This window comes from Theropithecus gelada, chromosome 5 (genome assembly GCF_003255815.1).
Source record: "Theropithecus gelada isolate Dixy chromosome 5, Tgel_1.0, whole genome shotgun sequence".
Classification (NCBI taxonomy): Eukaryota; Metazoa; Chordata; class Mammalia; order Primates; family Cercopithecidae; genus Theropithecus; species Theropithecus gelada.
The window spans coordinates 91,422,329-91,441,328 of NC_037672.1; the positions used below are offsets into that span (position 1 = coordinate 91,422,329).

Below are 19,000 nucleotides of genomic sequence, written 5' to 3' on the forward strand. Positions count from 1 at the left end.
CAGTGAGTCCCACCAAGTCTTCTGTGTTTTGTAGATGTTACTTGCCCATAGAAGGAACTTAATATTTGTTTGTTCAGTAAAAAAATCAACAGATGCAAAGTTAAAAAAAATTCTGGTATGTGATAGGAGAGATTGTTCTGTGCTGAAGCAAGATATGCCACTAAATCAGAAACTTCTCCTGGTGTCAGTTAAATTAATAGGAAGCAGTCATACTGGAAGGTTACCTCATGAAAGTATTGTACTGGCAATATACTATTTATTTTTAATGAAATACTCTTTCTTCTTGGCTTCTGTAAGTTTGTGCAGTAACAACTTTCCATCCTCAGGCCCCAACTTTTATCTCTTTTTCTAACTATCAAGTTTCTCTCTCCACTGGTAAAGACGTGATTCTTTTATATATACACACAAAATATATTTTTACATACACATATAAGAGGTATTTTATATTACTAGCCAATGTTAGCGAATGTGTATATACAATATATTATACCCAAAGTATTTCTTTGTTTTTTTTAAACTTATATTTCTCTAATGAGTGAGGTTAAGTATTGAACAGATATTTAAAAGCTATAAGCTTTTAAACAGAACGGGCATATTGCTGATTCCAGTATTTGACAACCACCTTGTTTTTTCAGATAAGAAGACTGAAGCACAGAGACCATAAGGCATCAGCCTATGGTCATTCACTTGGTGATTGTCAAGCCAAAGGTCACACCAAGGCCCTCTGGCTAGTGATAACCTTTGTACTAGACTGCTTTTCTGTAAACTCTTGAATGAATGAAAGAAAGAACACATCCTGTTGACTTTTGAACTTGAATCTAAACAAAACCTATGTTGAACTTTAAGTTTGTAGTCTAAGAACTTTCAAACTTAAACTTGTTACAAAAGGAGATCATGAGCACAACCACTTTCTTTGGTATGGAGAGTATCACAGTGAGAGCCTTGCCTCTGGAGCTACACTTAAATTAGCCATGTGACCTTGGGCAAAGAGGAGGCTTATCTTTCTTTAAAACAATTTAATAACAAGAGTGAAAACAAAGGCAAAACCAAACTCACAAATCGAAACTGTTTATTATATAGAAGATTTCTAATATTTTATATTTGTGCTTTATTTTAATTTTTAATTTTTTTTTTTTTAATTGTAGGAGAAGCTATTGTCCAGATCTCTTCAGAGGGGTGAAGATCTTCAGTTTGATCAGGTATGCCAATTTTGGGAGAATTTTTTTTCCCCCTGGAAATAGTGTTCATCCTAATAGTCTGACCCAAATATATTCAATATTAAGGAATTCCTTAATTTTGTTTCGTGATGCTATATATCCTTGTATGCTTAATTCATTCTAGAATTGATAGTTTTTAAAAATAAGTAGTAAAATGAACTGTGATTAGTTTCACTTCATTTAGCTTTTTACAACTTTGCATCATTAATCTCTTTAATGTGCCCTTTCATATTTTTCGTTTTCAGTTACATCCCTCAGTCTTTCCTTCTACATCAATTGCCACACTTTTTACATAATAATATTTTACCTTTTAACATTTATTTATTTGTCTGTTTTGACTCTCAATCTGCATGTAGAATGCCAGTGTCTAACAACTCTTGTGCTGATCTTCTAATGTTAATTCTTCCTCTTGCTTGGATTAAATGTTGGATCAGTTTTGTTATAAGTATTTTAATATATGGTTGTTGTTTTTAAAAACCAGTAACTTAAATTAGCTTTCTTTACTGTATAGTATTCCTGGGACACTGACCCAAAATTTTATATCTCAGAAATAGAGTTTAATGTTCATATTAGGCTAATTGACTAAATAAAGAAGAGTGGTTAGAATTACTTGGTGGAGACTTACCAAAATACTGTGTTCCAGGATCCCACTCCAGTTCTGCTGAAGCAGAATCACTGAGGGTGGTGCTGTAGTCCCCTGTATGTATAACAGCTTCCTTAGTGATTCTGATATATACACTTAGTAAATAGCCACTGGTCTAAGAAGAAACCATAAATAGGGCAGTAAGACCTCTGTTACAATAAGACTATAATAAGATCACCTTATACAGTGCTTTTCAAGTCTCATGCCACTACAAAAGTTATTTAGATTACTCACATCTTGAATCCATGTACTAATCAATCCATAATCAGGATTTGAAATCTGATTAAACAACATTTTAAGTACAATTTTCATTTTTATTGTAAATGATTAATAAACTATAAATGATTGTGCCTCATAGCTTGATTTTTTTTGGAAGGGTGCTCACAGTAAAAAGTTCTGTGTGGTATAAACTGTTTTGTGTATGTTTACGATAGTTGATGGGTTTTATTGTTCCTTCTTTAGATATTACAAGGGATTTCCTCTGAGTGATAGTGTTCATTGTTAATAAAATAATAGATTTTTTTGAAAGTATGGTTAAATAAAATTAGAGCCTTGTTTTTACCTTAGTTTTCTAATTAGAAACTATTTACCTGTCAAATTATGATAATTTACAATAAAAGGATGATTAAAGGAGAGTATAAGTACTGAAAATAAGAACAGCCAGCAGAATCAGATAAACTGTTTCATTCTTTTCTGTTTTTTTTCTGGATGAAGTTTTATGCAGAATATGAAATAACAGGAAAATTAAATGTTCAATTTACAGAGGTATCAATTTATCTTCTTCATTAACTAACTCCTGCTCTAGTCATGGAACTAAAAGAGACCTTGAATATCCTACAACCCATACTTTTTAAAATAAGTTAACAGAATGAAGCATATTTAATTGTATACTGATTTCAGAATATTAATTTTATGAGAAATGGATTGAATTACATGCAGAAATTTTTGTGAAGAGAGAAAAATTTTCTTGGGATCCTCAAGATGAAGAGTGACCTTAGGGACTGCTGATGGTAGCCTGTCCAGACAAGTTGGATTCATTCATGAAACGAATCTGTGATGTTCACCTAGAATTCAGACTGTTTCAAGGATGCCCCAAATTTAGTAACATTTGTTCATCACAGTACACTTACCATTTATGTTGTACTTTTATGTAGTCTAAGCCTTACACACTTGTTTACATGTTTCTAACATGCTAATTTGCAGGTAGCAGAGTAATTATAATTCTCCTCTTTGTCATAGCATAGTAAATTGGAGCTTTCCCCACAGTTCTTATATAATGTAGTCTTTGTTTGTGTCTTTTCATCCATGTAGTGGATGTAGTACCAACATTTTAGAATCATTTGTTCACATGAACACATAGGAGTTGCCGGGGCAGGAAGTACATGTTATTTGTAATGCTTCCCCCTAAGATATCTGTGTATTTAATCAGGGATGTTACTAATGGGCATGTTTTCACACATGTGAGTGGCATATGGAGGCAGGGAAAAGGTTGAAAGCCATTGAGCTAAACCGTGTGGATTTGGATAAAATTTAATAGTGGGTGAAACTTAGCCAACTTTATTACTTGGCTAAACCCTTGACTGTTGTTTTAATTTTAAAGCACATTTATTGCATTGAGTTACTGTGTTTTTTCATTTCTAAATGACAGCTAATAGAACTAAGAGTGTAGTACATTCAGTGTTACACTTTATTTTCTGGTAATATCTTGTGTTTTCAGTTGATAAGCTCTATGAGCTCAGTAGCAGAGCACTGTCTCCCTTCCTTACTTCGCACCTTGTTTGACTGGTACAGACGCCAAAATGGAACGGAAGATGAATCTTATGAATATAGGCCTCGGTCTAGCACAAAGTCTAAGGGGTAAGTGGTTTATTTTACACTGTTTTGCCTGAAATTAACACACTTCCAATGAAGGGGTGATATTGTTATCAACTGAAGGTTGTTATTGTTTGATTGCTAAGCCAAATGCGTTGATTCCTTTTGTTACAAAGATGGTAGTAAGGGAGAAGGATAGTTCACACATAAACTATAAATCAAGAGAAGGTACCAGTTAAACTAGGTGTAGCCATACAGTACTCATACTGGGTATCATGCAAAAATTAGTAATACAAAAACCTATTTAGGAGTGCCATTTCAGCAGTTCAGTGAGGAGCTTTTAATAGTCATAAAGTTAAGAAAATATTCAAAGAAGTTCCTGTTCATATGGTTTATGAAGGGAGGCAATTATTATAATACAGGAAGACTGCCAAAACCCTGTGTTATAATAGTACTATGATACTCTTCTTGGAGCTCAATTCCTAGAACTTGTTTTCTCCTACTTCAAATTTCCCAGGATAATCTTGTCATGCATGTAAGAGCCACCTGTGTTCAGGTGATTGTCCATGGTTTAGTGTTGGACTTCAGTAGATGCCACTTGTGATTTTTCAACTTAAATTTGTGAGAAGGATACCTTGTACTGTATTTTCATGTTGAAAAGTTAATACTTTTGTTTCAGTTCTTAACAAAAAAAAATTAGTAATCAAATATGGAACAATGCTAGGTTTTCTAAATGAAATTTAAAATACTTTTCTTCTTCTTACTAATTCTTTTAGGTTAGGTTTAAATGCTAACAGATACAATAGTGAACTTTGAATAAACACCCAGTATATAAAAAGGGAAAGAACATAAAAACATGTTAATGCATATGTTGGATTATTAAAAAGCTTTAGGCCGGGTATTGTGACTCATGCTTGTAATTTGCTTTGGGAGGCTCAGGCAGGAGGATCGCTTGAGCCTAGGAATTTGAAACCAGTCTGGACAATATAGGGAGATCCCTTCTCTAAAAAAAATAAATAAAATTAGCTGGGCATGGTGGCATTTGCCTGTAGTCTAGCTACTTGAGGTGGGAGTATCACATGAACTCAGGAAGTTGAAGCTGCGGTGGGCCATGTTTGCAGCATTGCACTCCAGCCTGGGTGACAGAAAGAGACCCCTGTCTCAAACCAAAAAGACAAAAATAAAAAACAAAAAGCTTCATATTAACAATTGCTGTAGCACATTTTACATAGTAGGAAAACAGTAAGCAACATGAGCTATTAACTAATAGGTATTTTTAAAGTTATAATCTTAATGCAGTACTAATTTTGGGTTCTTGTTTCAGGGATGAACAGCAACGTGAAAGAGATTATCTTCTTGAAAGGAGGGACTTAGCAGTAGACTTCATTTTTTGTTTAGTTTTAGTTGAAGTTCTAAAGCAGGTAAGCTCTTTTATTTCTGCTAAGTCTGTATTCCTTATTCTTTGCTTACTGTGCCTTCATGTTTCAGTTACTTTAAGATGCTGTGTCTAGAATTTTAGTCCACATAAACTAAATTCCTGTAATTTAATTATACTTCTTTCAGTTGCCTGGGGCTTTCCTGCCCTGTACCTAGCTGTCATCCTCTCTTTTTTTCACTGTTATATGCTATCTAAGATAAAAAATCTTGTTAGCAAAATGGAGCTAAATGGAAACTGTGTTAATACTGGCTTTTAGCTGTAAATGTATTTGCCTGCCATTCAGCTACTTCAATCCATTATTCCACTTTATTTCTCCTATAAGCCCCCAAGGCTGCATTCCAACATGTAATAATTGTGCACTTTTAATAGAGGAATGGGGTGATTTGATAAGGGTACTGAATTGTCATGTGCAAAGGGTTTTCAGTCAAGTGAGAATACCTCAGATAATAAGTTATGAATGTTTACTCATTCAATGAATATTAGAATGCCTACTGTGTGCTGGAACTGCTTTAGGCACTAAACTCATGAGCTTACACTTGAATGGGATAGATACACAGTAAAGATATGAATATAGAATATAATGTCAGATATGGTCTTAGTAGTTTTACTACTCTAGATCAGTATAAATGCCTGTGCTGAATTTGAAAGCTTTTTTTTTTTTTAAAAGATCATGGTCTTTGAAATTATATCATTCAAGGATGATCCATATATTTCCAGGCATGAACACTGTATTATTTTAAAACAAGTTAGGAAGCCTAAAGGTCAGAATCATAGCAATATGTGACAAACAGCAAATGTAAGATATAAAATTAATTGACAGTCTATTTTTCTCATAGTATAAAAATATATGAATTGTATAATCAGTTTTATTTAGCTTGTGTTTTTATAAGGAATATGAAAAGACAGTTATTTGGTACTCTGAAATCTGCAAATAAACATTTTAAATATGTAAAATAGACAAATGAGTTAATTAAAGGTTAAATCACTTAAATGTATGCATTTCATAAAAATTTTTTGGTAGAGATAGGAAAGAAATCTCCTCTGGGAGTTGTGCTAACAAGCCAAATTTGACATCTGTGATCTCTTGGTTTAACTGAGTTACTAAGACTTTAAGGCAGCAGTAACTAGGGTAGGAAGAGCTAAGGACTGGAAATGGCCACAGCCCAGCAATGGACTCTGACTACTGCTCATTGCGACTTATCCCTGGTGTATCTTGTGTGCTAATTAGTAGGTCATTTAAGTGGATTGGTAACCAGTATTTGTACTTTTTTGCTTGAACAGTATAGAGTTTCTTCCTCCAGCCAGAGAAATGGCAGACTCCCTACACTGGCATTCAGGAACCCCAGTGACATGGCCCCATTGTGCTTTCCTCCTTCGTTCATTTCCCATGGCATCCTTTTCTTAGATGTCAGTCTCACTCCTCATCCTAAAGTTGCCCAATTGCACTGGCTTCGGAACTTCAATTCACAGGCAACCCTGTGGAGGCATTTTTCCTGTCTCTTCCCCCTCATCCTTCCTATCCTCTTCCCCTCCTTGTTGCCTTTGTAGCCCTCCTCCTCCTCTTTTAACACAGTCCAGATAAGTCTTCATGTGGGGAAAAAAAATCTATAAACATAACACTTTTTTTAGTAGCGGGACCCCACCTCTACAAAATATTTAAAAAAAAAATTATCCGAGTGTGGTGGTAAGCGCCTATAGGCATAGCTACTCTGGAGGCTGAGGCAGGAGGATCACCTCAGCCTAGGGATTTGAGGTTATGGTGACGTATGATTGCACCACTGTACTCCAGCCTGGGCAATAGTGCAAGACCCTGTCTCTTAAAAAAAAAAAAAAAAAATTTTTTTTTTTTCTTTGGTGGACACATTGTTCACATTCACTGCACTGCACAAAATCATTTCTGACCCATGGTTGACATGGACTCAAAGTGAAAAAGAAATACAGTGGCCTTGATAGCTAACTTTGTCTTTGGATCTGTCACCATATTATTCCAACCTATAGCATCCTTTGTACTTACTCCTTCCCCTCTGTTACTATTATCCCCATACGCTAATTTAAATGCACTCATCAAAAAAATATATATATTTATATGTATCTCACCAAGAACATAGATACACTTTATTCATCTGAAATCCAATATAGGGATTATTCCCCCTGGTAAAAGGCAAGTCTTTGTAGCTTCTCTAATAAAACTAGAGAAAATGACGTAAAAATCAATAGAGCTTTCTGAAACATCACCGCTGACTAACCCAATTTTCTTCTGTCAGAATAACGTGAGGTTTAATAGATCCGGAGAGTAAACAATGTAATATATCTAGAATTTAATAGGACTTTAACTTTTGCCACATATAATACACCTATATTAAAATGTGGTTCAGGATTATTGTGATGAGGCGCACAGTCTCCAGAGGATTGAACTGTTGATAACATGGTTGTTTCAGTCTTGAGGAGTAAATATTCCTTATAGGTTAGACCTTGACCTCATGTACTAGAAATTATTTGTTTCTTGAATAATTTGTTTTGTCTCTAATAATCACACATTTGGATCTCTTCAAAATGTATGAAGGACTCTATATCCTTTGTGCCAACTCATCATTGTAATAAACCCTGGGAGATGGCCATGGCAAGTACTATTAATATGCCAGCTCTCTTGCTTGCTTTGTAACTTGGGGCAAGTTACTATCCCTGACTCTCCCTTCCTCTATAAAAATGTATAATATCATTTTTGTAGAATCATAAGAATTAAATACAATAATGTCTGATGCATGAAAAGTCCTCAATACATATTATCTGTTATTTTCATTTTACGGGTGAAGAAATGTTCTTAATTGTAGTGATTTTCTGAAGATTATAAAGCAAATTCATTTATTTTACTCCAAATTTTCTCTCTTTAATGATAAAAATAAACTTAATTCTCATTGGTAAAATATGTGATACATTAGGTTGAAATGGTCAGTATTTTAAATTATTATTATACTTTAATAATATATTATTAAATATATTATTATATTTATAATAAAATAATAATATTTCTGGGGTACACGTGCAGAACATGCAGGTTTGTTACATAGGTATACACATGCCGTGTTGGTTTGCTGCACCCATCAACCCGTCATCTACATTAGGTATTTCTCCTAATACTGCCCCTCCCCTAGCCCCCGACCCCCCAACAGGCCCCAGTGTGTGATGTTCTGCTCCCTGTGTCCATGTGTTCTCATTGTTCAACTCCCATTTATGAGTGAGAACATGCAGTGTTTGGTTTTCTGTTCTTGTGTTAGTTTGCTGAGAATTATGTTTTCCAGCTTTATCCATGTCCGTGCAAAGGACATGAACTCATCCTTTTTTTACGGCTGCAGAGTATTCCATGGTGTGTATGTGCCACATTTTCTTTCTCCAGTTTATCATTGATGGACATTTGGATTGGTTCCAAGTCTTTGCTATTGTGAATAGTGGAAATGGCCAGTATTTTATAAAATTGAATGAAAGTTTTTATTGTAACAAGTTAGACAAAGAGCTAATGTAAATATCATGAAATTAAGTAGTGGAATTCACCTTGGAAACAGAATTAATTCCAGATAATAGAGGACTAATTTTACTTTTCTAAAAAAGTCATTAGAATAAATTTGGGGTAGTGCCTAACTAAAAGTAGTATGTTAGAACTAAAAGTAGTATGTCAGTACCAAAGGACTTACATCCATGATAAAAGCATGTTTAAACAGCAGTATCACATTTATAAAGTTTGAAGCAATACTCTTTTTAATATTGAATTTTAGTCATATGTTCATTCTTTCAAACAAACAAGAAGTTGAGAAACCTAGCTTGTGATCCCTTTCAAGCTCTTGGTTTTATTCATACTATTTTGAAGTGTCAGAAGGTGGTGATATCTTTTATGTCTACAGAGTAGATTGTTTGCATTTTCAGACTTAATAGCATTTTAGATATTGATGAGCGGTCCCAAAGGTACACATGGGAGGGGATTTGTCATTCTGCTAATGTGTGATGTTGTTTACACTCCTTGGTGCTGAGAATTGGTCATTTAGCTAATGAATGGACTAGTCTAACTTCCCACTATCTTAAGCTCTTTTTTTTTGTTCTTTACTTTCATAATATGATAAAAGCATTAAATTTTTGGCAGTGGTAGTGGAAATAGCCTTAGAATAAACCTGAATATTTGTTATTATAGTTTCTTTCTTTCTTTGTTTCTTTTTTGAGATGGAGTCTCACTCTGTCGCCCAGACTGGAGTGCAATGGTGTGATCTTGGCTCACTGCAACCTCCGCTTCCCTGATTCAAGCAGTTCTCTTGCCTCAACCTCCCGAGTAGCTGAGATTACGGGTGCGCGCCACTACACCTGGCTAATTTTTGTATTTTTAGAAGAGATAGGGTTTCACCATATTGGTCAGGCTGGTCTCGAACTCCTGAACTCAGGTGATCCGCCTGCCTCCGCCTCTCAAAGTGCTGGGATTACAGGCATGAGCCATCGCACCCAGCCTGTTACTATAGTTTCTACTAGATTTTCTTGCATGTTGAAGTTGAATTAGAGCTGCGTCTAAAATCACACCAGTGACAAGATCTTAGAAATTCTTGATACTCAAGATGGAGATACTACTCCGTGAAAGTAGAACTTTTTCTTTGTGAGCTGAAATGAGATTCTTTTCTCTTCTTAGGAGATTCAGTTTGAGAATTTTTTTTTTTTTTTTTTGTAACACTGAAAATAAGAGAAGAAATAGGGACTTTCAGGATGTCTGTGTTCTGATAATGTTCATTCTTTTTTTTTTTTTTTTTTTTTTTTTTGAGACGGAGTCTCGCTCTGTCGCCCAGGCTGGAGTGCAGTGGCCGGATCTCAGCTCACTGCAAGCTCCGCCTCCCGGTTCACGCCATTCTCCTGCCTCAGCCTCCCGAGTAGCTGGGACTACAGGCGCCCGCCACCTCGCCCGGCTAGTTTTTTGTATTTTTTAGTAGAGACGGGGTTTCACCGTGTTAGCCAGGATGGTCTCGATCTTGTGACCTCGTGATCCGCCCGTCTCGGCCTCCCAAAGTGCTGGGATTACAGGCTTGAGCCACCGCGCCCGGCCATAATGTTCATTCTTAAAGGAAAATTTTTAGAACTTATGTATTTTTTATCACACCTCGAACTCTGTCTCAGCAGAACTTATGTATTTTTAATTAAAATTAAAGATGAGATGTATTTCTTCTTTTACTTCTCTGTGTTTCTCTTTCTTTCCTGGCAGTAATATGATAAGACCAAAGTTTTCTTGCTCATTTGTTTTATTTATTCAAATGCCTTTTTTTTTTCTTTTTTTTTTTTGATGGAGTCACTCTCTGTCGCCCATGCAGGAGTACAGTGGTGCAGTCTCGGCTCATTGCAACCTCCACCTCTTGGGTTTAAACGATTCTCCTGCCTCAGCCTTCTGAGTAGCTGTGATTACAGGCACGTGCTACCATACGCGGCTAATTTTTATATTTTTTAGTAGAGACGAGGTTTCGCCATGTTGGCCAGGCTGGTCTCGAACTCCTGACCTCAGGTGATCCACCCACCTCGACCTCCCAGAATGCTGGGATTACAGGTGTGAGCCACTGTGCCCAGCCTCAAATGTATTTTCATATATCAGGATCTAGGGACATAGTATATTCTAGAGAAGTACACAGCAACCTCTTAACTTCATTTCCCTCATCTGTTAAATAGGAGGTATACCTGTATCTTGTAAGACTGCTACAAGTGTTATAAACACAGAAAGTGTAGATGGTGGTAGTAGGGTGGCAATAAAGAACACATAGCATGGCTGAGTGTTGTCTTTGGCCGTCATTGTTAAACTTCAGTCATAACTGGAGCAAATATAGTAGTCTCCCTTTATTCTCAGGGAATATGTTCCAGCACTCCTAGTTGGTGCCTGAAATTATGGATAATATCAAACCCTGTATATACAGGTTGAGCATCCCTAATCTGAAATGTCCCAAAATCCAAAACTTTTTGAGCACCAATATGACACTGCAAGTGGAAAATTATACACCTCACCTCATGTGATGGGTTGCAGTCAAACACAGTCAAAACTTGGTTTCATGAACAAAATTATTTAACATATTTTATAAAATAACCTTCAAGCTATGTATATAAGTTGTATATGAAACAAACATATTTTGTGATTAGATTTGGGTCTTATCCCCAAGATAGCTCATTATGTATATGTAAATATTCCAAAATTTAAGAAAATCAGAAATCCAAAACCCTTCTGGTCCCAAGCATTTCAGATAGGGGATATTAAGCCTGTATTATGTTTCTTTGTGTACATACATACTCACAATAAAGTTGAAATCATAAACCAGGCACAGTAGAAGATTTACAACAATAACTAATAATAAAATAGAACAGTTATAACAATATACTATAATAAAAGTGTATGCATGTGGTGACACATACACACACACACGCACACACATGCACACACAGTATTTTCAAACCATGGTTGACCTTGGGTAAGCCACAGAAAGCAAAACTGTAGATACAGAAGAACTACTGTATAGGGGAAGAAAAAACTTTTTGCTCTACCTTCTTGGATTTAGTGCCTGGGGCCCTACAAACTAAACTGACAAGAGAAGGATTACCAGGGTCAAAAGGTTTATTACGAATGCACATGGATGCCTCGTAGTAAATATGTGAAGATCCAAAAATTAATACACTTTTTTTTTTCAAAGATCCAGGTACAGACTGGAATATATACCATTTTAACAAAGAGTGATAAGTTGTAAAGTTGTAGAGTAGTGATAAGACAAAGGAAAAAGGTTTGGGCTTCTAGAAACAGTAAAATTGTGGGAAGGTAAATATATGCAGAAAACTAGTGAAATGTAATAGTTATTTAGTAAGGATTGTAGAGGAAACTTTTCCTGATCTGCTCTTTCTCAATTGCCTTTAGCTTAAAATAATCTGCATGCCAAATTATATATTGTAGGGTGACATACCTGATCTCCTTCACTAGATTGCATGCTCCTTTGCAACAATATATACAAAACCTCACTTTTTTTACGTTATCTCTACTATTTGGTATTTTCAGACTTAATTTTTTTCCCATCAAATAGGTATAAAATGATGTCTTGCAGATTTTCATTCTCCTTACGATTAGTGAAATCAAGCACCTCTGTCAAAGCACAAAACCAGAAAATTAGAAAATATACTAAAAGTTATTTCACGTAAATATATACAAATATAGTTACTTCATATTGTTCTATAGATGCATTGCAGCTCTAATAAAAATCCTAACAGTTTTTATGGAACTTGAAAAGGTGACTGTAAATGGAATATGGAAGAATAATGGCCAAGAATAGCCAAGCCATCTCTGAAGAAAAGTAAGGAGAGGACCTGCACTACTAGATATGAGAACTTATTATTAAACTCTAGTAATTAATAAGATGGTGTGGTTTTGGTATAGACACATACAAATTGATTGATAGAACATAATGGAGAGCTCAAAAATAGACTCACATAGTCAGGGCCTTCATATCTCTGTAAGTTCCACATCCATGGATTCAGCCAACCTTGGATCAAAAATATAAAAATGCCCCATAAATATATACACCTGGTAGATACCCACAAAAAGTAAAAATTAAAACAATATATATAAATAAAAATAATAATACAATAATAAATAATGGAAAATACAGTATAACAACTATTTATGTAACATTTACATTGGGTTACATACTGTAAGTAATCTAGATAGAGATAATTTAAAGTGTATGGGAGGATGTACGTAGGGTTATATGCAAATACTACACCATTTTATATCAGGAACTTGAACATCTGCAGATTTTGCTATCACGGGGGTCCTGGAACCAGTGCACCATGTATACTGAAGGATATGTAGAACTGTGTAGAACTAGAATATGTGTTAGCAATGACTTGTAAACTCTTTAACCCAGCAGTTCCTTCTTTCGGAGTCTTTCCCATGGAACTCTACAAGTATATAATGTTAAATGCACAAGATGTTTATTGTAGTACTACTTGAATATTGAAAATCTGGATTGAAATGTTCATTAATAGGGGGCTCCTCAAATTGTGATATATACATATTGAATATTATGTGGTTGTTAGAAAGTATAAGGAGGAGCTCTAAATACTGACATGGAAAGATACATTATTCGGTTAAGTAAAACTAAGGAATGCACGCATGCCTGTGTGTGAGGATGTGTAGGAAAAAGTCTGGAAGGATGTACATGAAGTTGTTAATAGTGATTATGTGTGTTGGAGGAGTAGGGCTTTTATTACTGGTTTAAATTTTTAAAATTTGTTTTACATAATAGGAACTAGCATATACTTTTTTTGAGTTGAAATGAGAATATTTAAATGTCAGGTTTTTAATAATAAGTCTATAAATAGTTTAAGATTGTTAGAAAAGATAGTGTCCCTTGTGGCCATTTTCATGATAGTTCAAAATTGGGCTATATGAAATGTAGGGCTGACTCATTACAAAGGTGCTTTTTTGTGTTACAGGGAGGTGTACGTGTCTCTTTAGCTTTCTGGCAGTAACTATTAAGCAGTAACAACTATTGCTTTTCCCACTGCATAGTCCATAGTTTAGTGATTTGTGATTATAAAGCTAGTATTCTTAAATTTAGAACTTGTGAAATTTGATGAGTAACCAAATTCTTAGAGAAAATGAGATTCTCAGAAGAAAGATTGACAGATTAGTAATAATCCCATGAAAAGTAAGATTGATTATTGATTTAATTAGTTGAATTGATGAGAATACTCATGAAAAACCAATAACTTATTTAACTCTTACTTACTTGATAATGTTTTTAAATTCTAGATTCCTGTTCATCCTGTACCCGATCCCTTAGTTCATGAAGTTCTAAACTTAGCTTTTAAGCACTTTAAACATAAGGAAGGGTAAGTAAAATACTAACTTGGGATTGTTGCCTTTTTTTTGCAATCCAGGTCTGAGCTGTTTGAATTCTTATTGATGATTTGTTTTGAGAGTTCAAGGCAATTATTATCTTCCTTTTTTTTTTTCTTCTTTCTTGAGACAAGGTCTCACTTTCATCCAGCCTGGAGTGCAGAGATGAAATCATGGCTCACTACAGCCTTGACCTCCTGGGCTCAAGTGATCCTCCCAACTCAGCCTCCTGAGTAACTGGGACTACAGGTGCATGCCACCACACTCAGCTAATTTTTGTATTTTTTGTAGAAACAGAGTTTTGCCATGTTGCCCAGACTGGACTTGAACTCCTGGTCTCCAAGCGATCCACCCAGCTTGGCCTCCCAAAGTGCTGGGATTATAGGTGTGAGCCACTGCATCCAGCCCCCATCTCTTTTAAATCCACAAAAAATGCTGATTAGAAAGATTTTGTAAAAATATTTCTTAGTACTATAGATTGGATATGTAAGAACCAGAAGGTTAAATATCATAGTAAAGTAAAATTGAAGGTAGAATACAACTAGTATTGCTTTTATCATATAAATGAATATTCAGAGAAAATTATGCAACACTCTGATATGAATTTTCAAATGTATTAGGAAAGAGAGGTTGTAGAAAAATTTAATGAAATGTTATGTTTGTTCTTTTATTATTTTAGATATTCAGGAACCAACACTGGGAATGTGCATATTATTGCGGATTTATATGCAGAGGTGATAGGGGTTCTTGCCCAATCAAAGTAAGTTTTATAAATCACCCATTTAGATTTTCTTTGCATTTTAGAATGCTTCATTACCAATGAATACAGTAGATACTGATAGTTCTAAATCCACCATTTTCATCGTAGCACTAAGTCAGCCCCACCTTTTATTACTTTACTGCTCTGTTTCTCAGAAACTCTTTAATAGTCATATCTCAATTTCACCACTTGTTTTAATTTTATTTGGGGTTTTCTATAAATGTCTGAATCGAACAAATCAGAAATTGCCAACCATAGTTAGGACACTATCTTTTTCCCTATTTTTAACAATTCTGTTAGAAGCTTTTTTTAGAGACTCTTTACAGAGCTAATAATTATTTTCCAGGTGAGAACTTTTATTCCTCAGATAGCAATGCAGTGTTTTCTAATCATATTTGTTTTAATGCTAAACAGAGTTTGAACTGGTAAAAGAGACACCAAAAAGGAAAGATGAAAGATACCAGATTAGTCAGTTAAAAGTGTTATTCATTAGGAGTTATACACACTGAGTTGTACTGAGCCATCACTTTAGTAAACAGTAAAATATATTTGTCATTAGCAACTTGTGGTTGCTGTAACAATTATGGAAGATTTTGGATTTCCTTTGTTACTACTGGGAAATTTATAAGGAAAAAAGTATCAAATGGTATTTTCTTGGATGTGTTTTAAAGAGTCTTTGACCCTGAAATCATCATATAACAAACAATCTTTCTAAATTCTAAGAAGGCAAGTAAAATTATTATTAATGTTTAAGTAGTTTGCATTTTAATATTAAGTGAAATATTTTATTTAGCATATTTTTAAATTTTTTAATATACTAGGAACCCTTTTTAATATACTGTAGAACTTAGAATATGGTTTGAGTATTTTAAATAATTTAGAGATAGATGATAATTTTTTAATATCTTATGGTTTGAGTATTTCAAATGATTTAGACATCGACAGTATCATATTAATATCTCACATGTAATTAGATTGACACAAAAACATAGATATGAGCAGTGATGTATTTCTCTTTATGTCAGTTTGTTTATGTTATTTTTATTTTTGTCAAAACTGAGTTTCTATCTCAGGAATATAGACCAGAAATTCTAAATAATATATTAGCAAGTTGGATCCAGGAGACACTCCATCATGGCTAAGTTAACTCTAGATGGCAAGGATAGTAAGTCCAAACAGCCAGTAAATAAATGTATGAAATGGTACTCAGCCTCACCTGGCTAGTGGTAGGAGAAATGCCACTTTAGAGCAATATTAAGGTGTTTTCTGCTCATGCGTGTAATAAGCATGGGAGAAAATGTGAAAGGATCCACTTTGAGTTAGGCTGATAGCACCTAAGGGGGCAGGTGGTGGGGTTGAGTGGGAGTAGGGAAGAGAAGGAGATAAAGGTTGGGGGTGTATTTGAATCTTGGTGTATGTGTTTTCTTGGTTTGTAGTGACTAATAATTTTTATAAGTAGTTTAACAAAAGGAAAAAATCCTTAGATTCTAATATTTCAATGGAAAGAGTATATCCATTTTATAAAAATTTTCTTAATGAAGTGCTAAAGAATACAATCATGAAAAATGGTATCATAGTCTCCAAGATTAAAATCAAAATAGATGTTATATTTCAATCATGTATCCATATTTTGTTAATTTTTTTGTTGTTGTTGTTCTTCTCACTGTAGTCAGTGACCATTGGAAAGCATGCTTTGAAGTTTTTTTAACTTTAAGAAACTGGCTTCCCCAAGTAACATTATCAGTAAAATCTTTAGTTGTTTCATAATATATAGGGGGGAGGTGGATAATTAAGTATTATTGATTAATAAACTATTAGATGTCCTTTTCAAATGTAAGCTAAGAAAAGCTTACTAGCTTTAACAATTGTGATTTGAATCCAGGATGATACTCACATTTCAAAAGCCTTTTGCCAGTGTAGTGATGTATTGATTTTAAGTGATAATTAGTACTGTAGGATTGATTGGCTTATCTCTGTGAAAAACTTTATAGTCTTCAATATGCTCTCCATATAACTAATTGCAGATTTTATATAAAAAGAGCCTTAAAAGTTGGAGACACTGATTTACATGGTGATGTTTTATGGGTGGATTTTTTGATTTTTTTTTTATGGTTATTAATTAAATGGTAATGGTGGTATATTGTTAATATAGGAATAACGAAATCCTATTATTTCTCCTTCAGAAACTTTTAATTTAATTTTAAAATAAATGAACAGCAAATTTATAGTAGCAATTTTTATTTTCCTCTGTGTGCCTTTCTGGCAATTGTAATGAAGGTAGAGAAAGGATATGATATTTAGGTAGCATACCTTTTGATTTTTACCCTTAAATATCATGTGGAAATTAGTGTTTTTAATTCAAATCAAATGATGTCTCCATGTATATTAAAGGTTTCAGGCTGTAAGGAAGAAGTTTGTGACAGAATTAAAAGAACTGCGACAAAAGGAACAAAGCCCACATGTGGTACAAAGTGTCATCAGCTTAATAATGGGAATGAAATTTTTTCGAGTAAAAATGTATCCTGTAGAAGATTTTGAAGCATCATTTCAATTTATGCAGGTGATATACCTTCTAAATGACACTAAATAGAGCAAGCCTACAGTTCTTGCTCTTCATGACTTTTTAAAAGAAACAAAATATACGTAAATGAATGGCATCAATTTTAGTCTCTTATTCCATGTGTTAAGTTGTCATAAGTGTAAATTATTTTTTTTGTTTTTCCTTGAGACAGAGTCTCACTCTGTCACTCAGGCTGGGGTGCAGTGGCATGATCTCGGCTTACAGCAGCCTCCACCTTCCTGATTGAAGCGATTCTCCTGCCTCAGCCTCCCAAGTAGTTGGGATTACAGGCGCCTGCCACCAGGCCCGGCTAATTTTTTTTTTTTTTTTTTAAATAGAGACGGGATTTCACCACACTGGCCAGGCTGGTCTCAAACTCCTGACCTCAGGTGATCTGCCCGCCTCAGCCTCCCAAAGTGCTGGGATTACAGGTTTGAGCCATCATGCCTGGCAAACTTTGTTTTTTGACTTGAAGATGCATTGACCTTAGTTTTTTGGTAAAATGGTAGAGTGTTCACAAAATTATTGTGATATTACAAATTCTTTAACCTTTCCTCTTTTGTTAATCTAAGTATATACCCTCTTTCCCTTTAAGGAATGTGCTCAGTATTTCTTAGAAGTGAAAGATAAAGACATAAAACATGCACTTGCTGGTTTATTTGTGGAGATTCTTATCCCTGTAGCTGCTGTAAGTATGTTTTTTTATTTTCGTACAATTTGTATGTTATACAAGAACCTTATCAACCTCATACTTTCATTTTTTTTCCTAAAAATACTTACATGACAATAAGCTATGGCCATGGGAGGACTCATCTCATTTGCTTCCTGTTGCTCAGAGGTCTCTTCCTTTTGTTGATCATACAGTGTTTTAGATATCATTTCATGTATTTTGTTTTTTTGGTTGTTTCAGATGGTAGGGGAAATCCAGCTCCCTTCACTCCATCTTGGCTGGAAATGGAAATTAATTACATTAGTTTTGTTCAGATTTTCTTCTAGTTAAAATCTCAAAAAATGAAGAAATGTATTACATATTGAAAAATTGAACTGTTTCGGCTTTCATTTTTAAACATTGAATTCACTGACTTGTGACCTATGGACTTATATGAATTGGTTTATAGTATTCAGGTCCTGCCTTTAAAGCATGTTTAGAAAAGGTGAACAGAGAATTGTTTTAAAAGTTAAGAATTTAAAATATTAATGGCAGTGACTGACATGTTTTTTTTAAACTTGTTTTGCATTGAAGATTTTAAAATATGGTGACACACAAAACTCATAAATTAACGGTTTGCAAGTGGTTTATTTGAGTTACACAGCTCCCGTTTCCTCCCACCCAGTTTTTAGCCATATGAATTGGGCTCATTTTATAAAAAAGAAAACAGGCTATCATGTATAAGTCATGTCAGTTTTAGTCTTTTATTAGATATGCACTTTGATTTCTTTTCCTGTAAGTTGTTTGAATTACTGCTTATTCCTTCCAAATGATCATTTGCACTTCCTCCTTTGTTTGATCATCCTTTTTTTTTTCTCCCAGATGGCTGAGATTAGGTTTTAGTTTTTAAGGCAGTTCATCAAAAGGAGCAGGTTGTAGGAAGAGAGGCTCTTGACAATGGTCCATTATCTTCATGTTGCCTGATTCTTTTATATCATATTTGCTTTTGTGTCCAGGTTTATTAGCCTGCTAGG

General features: G+C 34.5%; 1 protein-coding gene across 2 annotated transcripts in view; it reads left to right on the top strand.

Annotated features, from left to right (window-relative positions):
• The window catches only part of FRYL (FRY like transcription coactivator), a 285,169-nt gene that overhangs the window by 146,462 nt on the left and 119,707 nt on the right, over positions 1 to 19,000 (top strand). For both annotated transcript variants that reach the window (XM_025385755.1, XM_025385754.1), the window contains 7 exons: positions 1,146 to 1,199; positions 3,578 to 3,717; positions 4,997 to 5,093; positions 13,911 to 13,990; positions 14,677 to 14,757; positions 17,149 to 17,317; positions 17,913 to 18,005. In XM_025385755.1, the coding sequence (XP_025241540.1) occupies positions 1,146 to 1,199; positions 3,578 to 3,717; positions 4,997 to 5,093; positions 13,911 to 13,990; positions 14,677 to 14,757; positions 17,149 to 17,317; positions 17,913 to 18,005 (714 nt within the window). The remainder of the gene's footprint in view (positions 1 to 1,145; positions 1,200 to 3,577; positions 3,718 to 4,996; positions 5,094 to 13,910; positions 13,991 to 14,676; positions 14,758 to 17,148; positions 17,318 to 17,912; positions 18,006 to 19,000) is intronic.